The 10152-nt window shown below is 44.7% G+C and overlaps 1 protein-coding gene across 2 annotated transcripts in view; it reads right to left on the bottom strand.

The window, feature by feature from the left end:
- Nucleotides 1-625: 625 nt before the first annotated feature.
- Nucleotides 626-10152, bottom strand: part of PNISR (PNN interacting serine and arginine rich protein) — a 30378-nt gene continuing 20851 nt past the window's right edge. The window contains exons 5-12 of one of the 2 annotated variants that reach the window (XM_061989562.1): nt 9108-9294; nt 8633-8823; nt 7924-8061; nt 6324-6423; nt 5553-5606; nt 4142-4312; nt 1300-2398; nt 626-1000 (exon numbers count right to left, since the gene is read on the bottom strand). In XM_061989562.1, the coding sequence (XP_061845546.1) occupies nt 970-1000; nt 1300-2398; nt 4142-4312; nt 5553-5606; nt 6324-6423; nt 7924-8061; nt 8633-8823; nt 9108-9294 (1971 nt within the window). In that variant the 3' untranslated portion in view covers nt 626-969. The remainder of the gene's footprint in view (nt 1001-1299; nt 2399-4141; nt 4313-5552; nt 5607-6323; nt 6424-7923; nt 8062-8632; nt 8824-9107; nt 9295-10152) is intronic. The other variant, XM_061989563.1, reaches the window with a different exon arrangement.

Genomic DNA, 10152 nt, shown 5'->3' with positions numbered 1-10152 from the left:
TCCCAACCTCCTGACACCCACTCTTTAGATATTTATAAATGTTAATAAGATCTCCCTTCAGTCTCCTCTTCTCCAGACTAAACAGCCCCAGGTCCCGCAGCCTTTCCTCATAAGGAAGATGCTCCAGTCCCCTGATCATCTTGGTGGCCCTGTGCTGGCCTCTCTCCAGCACTTCCCTGTCCCTCTTGAGCTGGGGAGCCCAGAACTAGACACAGGACTCCTGATGAAGCCTCACCAGGGCAGAGGAGAGAGGGAGCCAGACTCTTCTCAGTGATGTCCAATGATAGGACAAGGGGCAATGGGTACAAGCTGGAACAGAAGAGGTTCCAAAGAAACACAAGGAAAAGCTTCTTCCCTGTTGAGGTGAAGCAGGGCAGAGTAGAGGGGGAGCAGAACCTCCCTTGACCTGCTGGCAGATGTCTTTCCTTTGTTCTTCCACATCTCCTCCAACAGATTAGTTCTCATCACGTCCATGGATGACATTATATGACAAGTGTTTCCCGTTAAGATCTGTCTCAAGTACTTTAAAAATGTGTTACCCAAAACAGCTGCCTTTTCCTTTCCTGTTTTGTTCTGAAAAAGAAGCACTTTCAACAACTCAACACAAGATCCAGGTGCCAAGAACTTTAAACAAAAAAAAAAACCGAACTAAAGAGCTTTATTGACATCACAGTACATTCAATAGTAATTGTAAGAACATTACAGCTGAAAGAGAATGGCCTGGTTTATATTCTCAATAAGCACTACCATCCTTGGGGGGGAGGGGAAAAAAAAGGTAATACAAAGAAATCCTATTCAGGTATTGAATTCTGAGCAGCATTTGGGAAAAAACCAAAATACACCTATTTACAGATAAAAAAAAAAGGATTCTGGTTTCACCTACGTAGCCACAATGTGCCTCTATAATGAGACAAGCCCTTTATAACTCATGGAATTGGTAAATGTCATAGCACTGGTGCCATAATTTCCTCAGCGTTTACGACGAAGAGGAGTCGTCGATCTGAAAAATAAAGGAGAGGAGGGGGAGGGGAAAAGTTAATTGGATAAAACACAAGAGCCCCCAAACCCACACAACACTTTAGTAATTAACAGCTTGCTTTAATACAAAAGGAAAGACAAAGACTTTTCTCCAAAGTTACTTTTTGCCTAAGGCCGAAACCAAACGGACTTTAATACCGTACTTTCTTTACAAAGAAATAAGGTTCCTACGCTGTACACATGAAGGTCAAACAGCCAAAAAAAAACCAAATCAACAACCCAAAAAGAGAAGTCAGACAGAATACTTTAAAAGTATACTACCTTGATCGTGACTTAGACTTGTGTTTGCGGCTTGCCTTCTTACCAGACCTTTGGGATTTCTCCGCGGAGCATGACCGGACGTGCTTGGATTTCTTAGCCTTCTTCTCTTTGCTGCTGCCTGGCGATTCCGAACTACTCCTTGCACTAGATTCGGAGCCTGACCGTTTTTTGCTCTCTTTGGTAGTGATTTTTTTGCTTTCTTGTCTGGAATCCTGCCTGATTATTTTCACGCAGATGGATTCACCGCGAGAGAAAGTTCTTTCGCTGTCTCTTTTTCTCTTTAACCTACTGTCGTCGTGATTGCCAGCCTTACTTTCTTTTTCCTCCTTTTTGGGCTTATCTTTCCTTTTTTCCTGATCTCTCTCTCTGTTCTTTTTCCTGTCTTTATCTACACCTCCGCCCTGCTCCTTCTTCCTTTCTGGATCTTTACCCTCGCCTTTGTGCTTGTGCCTGTTTCCCGTGGGGCTCCTACGCTGCTGCTGCTCCTCCGCCTTGCGCCTCTCCCTGCTCCTGCTGCGGCTGGCGCGGTTGGCTCGCCTGTCTCTCGAACGGCTACTGCTCCTACGTCTGTCCCAGCTCCTCTCTCTCGAGGGACTCGGGTTCCTTCGCCTCTCCCCTCTCTCCCCGCTGCGATTCCGACTAGATCTTCTCCTCTCCCTTATTTTCTCCCTGCTCCTCTCTCTCCTGTTCCTGTGCGAGAAGCTCCTGCTCCTGCTGCGCCTGACCTTATGCGAGGGCGTCCTACTGCGACTGTGTCTCTTCTTCCTTTTAGGAGAGGAAGAAGGCGAAGAGCTGCGACTGCTGCCCGAGCTACTGCTATAGGATGAACTAGACACAGTGCTGCTACTGCTGCTGCTCCTGCTATTGCTGCTGCTGCTACCGCTGCTAGAGCTTCTCGACCCGCTCCTTCCTGCCCTCTCTTTACCCTCCTTTTTGAGCTCTACATCGGGTGGCATCGAATTTGGAGATCTTTTCTTTTCGTGATGAGCTATATCTGCTTCCATTTCTTTTGCCTCCTGTGATGCTGAGTTACTGTTCTGTTCTTTGTTGAGAAAGTCATTCATCTCTTTTGAAACCTTTTCGTTTTGTAGCTTTTCTTCTGGGGAAAGAAAAAAGAGAAGTGAATGGAAGAAAAATGCATTTAGCTTGTAACAACACAGCAGTCACAGAAACACAAGGGCTGGAAGGGACCTGGAAAGCTCAGCCAGTGGAACCCCCCTGCCAGAGCAGGACCACCTAGAGTAGGGCACACAGGAACTCATCCAGCTGGGTTGGAATGTCTCCAGAGAAGGAGACTCCACAGCCCATCTGGGCAGCCCCTGCCAGTGCTCCCTCATCTCACCAGGGAACAAGTTTGTCCTTGTGTTTCTTTGGAACCTCTTCTGTTCCAGCTTGTACCCGTTGCCCCTTGTCCTATCATTAGACATCACTGAGAAGAGTCTGGCTCCCCCTCTATTCTGCCCTGGTGAGGGAGGCCTCATCTGGAGTCCTGTGTCCAGTTCTGGGCTCCTCAGCTCAAGAGGGACAGGGAAGTGCTGGAGAGAGGCCAGCACAGGGCCACCAAGATGGTCAGGGCACTGGAACATCTTTCATATGAGGAAAGGCTGTGGGAACTGGAGCTGTTTAGTCTGGAGAAGAGGAGACTGTGGGGAGATCTGCCCAGGGAGGATGTGGAGGCTCCTGCTCTAGAGGTCTTCAAGACCTGCCTGGACATGTGTCTGTGTGACCTGATCTAGGTGACCTTGCTCCTGCAGGGGGGGTTGGACCGGATGATCTCTAAAGGTCCCTTCCAATCCCTACCATTTTATGATTCTATGAAAAGGACAAACCTTACCTTGTACAGAGAAGCAGAAGTAAATCATAGACCTATTTTTTTAAATAAAGCCTGCAGCCTTTTCAGAGGCTAAGTGTGAACTGACTGGGTTCAATAATTTTTACCCAGTACTATATATAAAACTCCAGTTAGGAAGACGCAGCACATGGAAAGAAACCTCAGCTACGAGGTCTCTCAGACAACAGAGAGACTGCAGCCTCCTCCTTTGCGTCCCAAAAGATATGGAGGAGGAATACAAGTCTGGCAGGTGAAACACACTTCAGACACACTTAAAAGTACACAACTTTTAAGGAATAGGGTTCAGATCAACTGCAGTCTGGTGCACAAAGGTGCCTAGAGAAAAGAAGGCTCAGGGGAGGCCTTCTTGTTCTCTACAACTACCTGAAAGGAAGCTGTAGCCAGGCTGGGGTGGGTCTGTTCTCCCTAGGAACAAGCAATAGAACAAGAGGAAACGGCCTCAAGTTGCAGTAGGGGAGGTTCAGGCTGGATGTGAGGAGGAATTTCTTTGCTGCAAGGGTTGTGAGGCATTGGCAGGGGCTGCCCAGGGAGGTGCTGGAGTCACTGTCCCTGGAGGGGTTTCAGAGCTGGGTGGATGTTGCACTGAGGGAAATGGGCTGGTGGTTGATAGGGCTGGGACAAAGGCTGCACTCCATGAGCTTAAAGGGCTCTTCTATGATTCTGAGGTGAAATTTATCCCCATACAGCACACTATCTGTATTATATACATATATGCATACACCTGCTCTTTTAAGACTGAAGTAGAATCCTTTATGGAAAACACTACACTGATTTGTTTTGTTTTCTTATTAGAAAGCGAAGCAGCAAACCCCCTTTTATCAAACAGCTCAAACACCTTTCTTGTTCAAACTTCTGGACTGAACAATGTTATTTCATAGTCTGGCCTTGTATTTTCTGCCTTGAATTGCATTTTCTCTCCCACCAATTTACACACACCGAGGAGCAAACCCCATACACAGCAGCACAGCAAGAAGAAATCACACCACTTACCTTCTAGCTGTTTTTCTAGTAGTAGTTGCTGTTCTCTCTCTTTTCTCCAAAAAGCTTCCTGTTTTTGCCTGATTCTGTGTCTTAATTCCTCCTCATCAGTATCAGATGATTCAGAGCCTCTGTCACTCCTCTCATCTTCACTGTCTCCTGATCCATAACCACCCAGTCCACCTGCGTGCATAAAGTCCAGTCTATCACGAGGAAAGATTAAGCTTTGTTCTTAATATTTCTGTGGGGCAAAGAGGAGAGTAACATTGCCCTTCCTTCACTTCCTCTTCTCTGAAGAAGTCACTTTATTCTGGTAAGTGCCAATGTTGTTTGACTGCTGTGATCGAGGCCCCCATATCTGCATTGATGCTCACTGTCTGGTTCTATTCCTCCTGGAACAGCGGTACTTTTCCCATTGTATGGAAGGGCAAAACAAAACAAAGCTCCCTGTGGAGATGGTCAGAGTGCCTGGCTCTGCAGCGCCAGCCGGGCACAACGCCCCGGGACCTTTCCCAGAAGACACCTGTGAAACGACTTCAGTCGCCTCCGCAGTCCGAGGCTGCAGACGTTCTGAGCGTGCCAATGGCTCCTACACCGATTTACACAACACTGCGCTTTCACAGGGATGGAGACGGAGCAGAAATGGACTTCCTTCTCCCCTAGAGATATTACAAACTACTGGGCCTCTAAGGAAGGTCAAGTAAACCTAAACATGTGGCGTGGAGGTTTATTTTGCTGTCAGTTCTTGTGAATACTCGTGATGAAAACACTTGGGCTAATTCATCCCAATTCCACGTAAGGGACACAGAGCTCATCACTGACACTGCTGTGGTACGTTTTGGATGATAAAAAGCATGCTGGGAAAGATCTTTTCCTGTTGTGCCACAAGCTGGAATCTCAATCTCTTTTCCTGTGTTGTTTCTGGCAATTTGTGATATGGGAGCCTCTGTGCTTATGGAGCTTTTCAATACAACAGTAACTCCAAATCCTACAATGCTTTTACATATAGACTTTCACATTACTCCTCTATCAACCTTCCCTCCTTGTCTGGAGGGATCAAACCAGAAAAACCACACCGAACAGTACTCCTCTGTCTGAAGGCTGCAGCGTGTTTCCGAAACAATCACACTCTGAAAGGTTAAATGTATCTACAGTTTTTAATGTCTTTTCAAAATTGGGGCAAGATTCTCATCCACTACCTCACACTGACTAGTCCTTTACTCCAAAAAAACCATCCCACTTTTATATCAGTACGATCACCTGTGGAACAAACAAAGGTGCTGATAATGATCAAGTTATGGGCAAGTGATCCACAACTCCCAGGGCAATTAAAACCTAGGTTCAAAATGCAATTTCTAGAAAATGCATGGCAAGAGTGAAACTCCCCCTTTTAAGCCCTCTCAAAAATAAGGAACATACTTACCGAGTCCAGTGAGGGAAGCCAGTGCACTGGACTGTGCCAGCTGTTTTGCAGGAGCTTTGTATCACATCAACAACAGGAACAACATGTTAACACAAATAGCCACGATTTCATAGTCATGAGTCTACGGTATTGTTAAATCTACTACTATTGCTGTTCTTTGGAGGGAGAGAAGAAACATTAAAAACGCATCATCCATTGAAAAACCACTTCCTAGATTTCTTTTTCTGACCACCAAGAGTTTAGAATTTAACTGCAAATTAACAGTGAACAGAAACAACAAATAAATGCTCATAAATCACTTCCCAAGTTACGGCATCTGCAGGTCAGCATTTACGTATTTAGATTAACTCAGTTACAATACACGTTAAAAGTGAAAGCAAACAAATGACTAACTGAGGACCCAAAGGTAGTCTCTTTCTTTTCACTTCTGAACAGCTAAGGACTTGAGATAAAGATGAGAGCATTAAGAAACAGCTACAGCTCAAGAGCCATTGACAACAACGGGTACCCATTAAACTAAAATGAACTGTATGGAAGCAATGGAATAACTGAAGTAACTCACAATACACTGCACAGGACAACAGTACATGGCTACTGGATTGGAACTCTACCAAGCTGGATGCATTATACTGGAATTGTTCTTGGGGGGAGAGGGGTTGGGGATAACTATGGAGGTTAAATGTTCTAGAGACATGCAAATATAAAATATTCACAGAAGGAACTAAAAAGAGGAAGAAAACAAAAGAAGGAAGGAAGAGAGAGGCAGCATACCTTTAGTTGCTTTACGGTGAACATCTTTGGCCACGTAATAAATCTCTTCGTTTGTGACATCTAAGAGAATCTCTGTCAGCAGCATTTTTGTCAGCATCATCTGAAGAAAATTGTATGTATGTATATGTGAATTAAAGGCCAAAATCTCTCGGGTTAAATGCAGCATTCAAATGATACCCAAATGATTTCAGTTCTTTGGACGGCTCTGAAAGCAGTCTCCTGTGTGTTTTATTTCTTGATTCTCTCAACAGATAAGACTAAAAAAACAAATTTGGAAGCTGTTTACATTTGATCTGATTTCAAAACTTTCAAGACACTTTGTAATTGGACTGTGAAGTGTGTCTGTGTGAATTACACACAGCTATCCACGGCAAGGATGCCTCCTGTCCAAATTGATACCCAGAATGAATGTGCAAATCAAGGTACAGAGATTGATCCCATTTATTCTTTTCAGAAAATAAAGACCATGTTTCTGTCTAGTGTGCTGTCTCACTGACCCCAGTCCTGCAAATATTGTCACAGCTTACTTATACACTGAGCCAGCAATGTGCCCTCGTGGGCAAGAAGCCAATGGCAGCCTGGGATGCATCAAGAAGAGTGTGGGCAGCAGGTCAAGGGAGGTTCTGCTCCCCCTCTACTCTGCCCTGCTGAGGCCTCATCTGGAGTCCTGTGTCCAGTTCTGGGCTCCTCAGCTCAAGAGGGACAGGGAAGTGCTGGAGAGAGCCCAGCACAGGGCCATGAAGATGATCAGGGCACTGGAGCATCTTCCTGATGAGGAAAGGCTGCGGGACCTGGGGCTGTTTAGTCTGGAGAAGAGGAGACTGAGGGGGGATCTCATTAACATTTACAAATATCTAAAGGGTGGGTGTCAGGAGGTTGGGACATCCCTTGTTTCTATAGTAGCCAGCAACAGGACAAGGGGTGACGGGATGAAGCTGGAACACAAAAAGTTTCATTCAAACATACGGCAGAACTATGTCAGTGTTTCACATGAGGGAGCCCTGGCCCAGGCTGCCCAGGGAGGGTGTGGAGTGAAAAAAGGTGCACGTCAAGAGGATTGGGCAACACTTTTTTTCTGTGGTGTCCAGTGACAGGACAAGGGGTAACGGACAGAATCTGGTAGACAAAAAGTTACACTTAAGGAAAAACTTCTTTGCTGTTGAGGTGAGGGAGCCCTGGCCCAGGCTGCCCAGGGAGGGTGTGGAGGCTCCTTCCTTGGAGGTCTTCGAGCCCCACCTGGACAGGTTCCTGTGTGACCTGATCTAGGTGACTCTGCTTCTGCAGGGGGGTTGGACTGGATGATTTCTAGAGGTCCCTTCAAACCCCCACCATTGTGTGAAATTTGACAAGTTAAAGCAAAACTGTGGAATTAACATCCATCAATGTAAAGATCACAGTCATGACGTTCTTTTACTGTTGTGTCTATATGAGAAAGACAGCCTTTTAAAGAGACAAGCAAATACAACCTTGCATTACTGCAGGATGTGTACTGCACTGCTACTGGCAGTAGCAGGCAGAGGAAGAAGTGTTTTACTTAGGTATGTCCAAAAAAGATGAGGAAACAGACAGAAACACTTAACGAGAGCTTCATTATTAATACCATTTGATATTCCTTTTCTTCCTCTGTCATTTCTGGTTCACTTTGCTCCTCTTGAGGAGCTGGGGATGGACTCCTGCTGATTTTCCCAATGCTTACAGCTTCTGTGTTTTCAGCATCTTCTTCTTCCTCATCACTGTCCTGCAAAAACAGCATCATAACACTTCAGGAAAAACTCAAGATGTCAAGCTCATAAGTTTCTATTTCCGCCGGTCACCTTGACTCGCTCTGTTCTGAAATCTGTACCACAGTTACCATAAAACTCTCTTTCTTTTCTCCTCTTCTAACAAACACAAGAGGTAAGGAAATACAGTTGTCAGTTCACTGCCAGACACTCAGAACTTCGAATGTGTTAACTGCTCAAGTGATGGCAACGTGAGGCTTTCTAAATTGTCTGTTTAGCAAATACAGGTACCTTCAGCTGCTCATTTACAATTCAAACACTCATTGTCTTTGTATGTTAACAAAACAGAGAAAAGAAGCCCAATTTCATCATTGTCTCTTTGCCACTAAACATCAAACAATGTATTTTTACCTCTCAGACACTAAAAAGCTTAAAACACTGAGTAAATATCAACAAAGCAGCAGTTTAGCCTTACTTCCAGCAACAAAGAGAGAACCAGGAATATGCAGTCTCTCTTTTGAAGAGACCACAAAGTTGATACCTTTCAGGAAATACAAACCTCAGCAAAAAGCAAACCCTTCTACTTACAAATTTACTTTTTTGAGGTAACCGTGGTCCATCCCCTTCTTCAGCCTCCTCATTTTCCTTTTTTTCCTTTTTAGACATCTGTGAACGTTGCTGCTCCATCCTCTCTTTCTCCAATTTCTTCTGTTTTTCTCGTTCCATCTTTTCCAGGCCCTCACGAATCCAGGCAGGCAGAGTTCTACGCTTCACAGCATCTACATAAGCAAGGTTTACAAGCTCTGTAAGATGGAAAAAAACCCCCTTCCCCTCCCCCCAACAAAAAAAACCCGAGCAAAGCCCCAGTGAAATCAAAACCAAAGTGGCAAACCCTCCAGCCCAATCTAAACAAGCCACACATTTGATCGTGGGGAAAAGAAATGTTTGTAACAGCTTGTTCTTTCCCTTCTTTTCCACTTTCACATTTTGCAATCTATTTTTAAAAAGACAGCTTTTCACTGCTTTTATGGTTTTTTGTCATTAAGGAGTTGTTAACATGTACCAATCTGTGGAGGCTCCTGCTTCACAGGCATCGCAATAGGTGAACGCTGGCGGTCTCTGAATGAGGGTCTTTCCCTTCGATTTTGAGGAGGTGCAGGAGGTGCTGATGGACCTGGCGGCCCTGGTGGTCCTGGCTGCCAATAAGGTGGATGAAATCCACCTTGAGGTGGACCAAAAGCAGCCCCATGCTGAAAGAGTAATGCAGTTTATTTTTCTTCACATGGTAACACTAAACACAGCATGTGTGCAACCTGGTCTACAGCAATCCATGCAAGCAGGAATCCATGATTTCTATGTTACTGAGATCTCTCCACTTCTTTTTTCTGGGGTTCCCAAGAAACAAGTTTTCCTTAAATATTTAATGAGTAATCTTAGATTTAGGCAGAGATTCTAATGAAGCTGAAAGGGCTTCAGTCAATCTCTTTTTGCACTGTGCTAAACATTAAGCCCTATAACCACCACTACCTCCAGCAGTTCCTTGTCAGCCTACCAGCAGAGCATGCAGCTAAATGAAGAATACACAAAACTAAGGTTTCAAAGCCTAGCTATGTTATCAATCTTTCCTTGCCGCTACAACATGGGGACAGAAAAGTTGAAGCTTTTGTTTGTTTTTGCACTGTGCACTTTCCAGTAATCATTCATGGATGGTACTAGTATGGCTGAGCCAAACATTCAATGTGAAACTACACAAGTTTAGCACTGACCCTGGGTTCTGAGCAAGCTGTATACAATCCAAAAGTCCTGAGGCATATATGAGAGCTTTTTTGGTTTAGTATTTGCTGCCCAGAAACCCTTAATGAAACTATTTAAGAGGGGAGTGTTTAGGAAGAAAGTTACAGCATGTGATATTTGTTTATGATACTCTATTGACTATTTAAGTCACTAGTGCTGGAAGCAACTCTTCCCCTACAATTTCAGGTCAAGCAGTTCTCTGGAATTCACTGCAAGACAAGCTTTTCTTTGTAGTATTTAGAGAAATTAACTGTAAGAGTTGGTCCCACAATAGAGAAGGCAGGAAATGATAAGCAACTAGTGTATTTGAAAAT

Source organism: Colius striatus, chromosome 2 (assembly GCF_028858725.1).
Source record: "Colius striatus isolate bColStr4 chromosome 2, bColStr4.1.hap1, whole genome shotgun sequence".
In the NCBI taxonomy this organism is placed as follows: Eukaryota; Metazoa; Chordata; class Aves; order Coliiformes; family Coliidae; genus Colius; species Colius striatus.
Note: the sequence above shows the minus strand (reverse complement) of the source record. Positions and strands in the feature narration are given on the sequence as shown.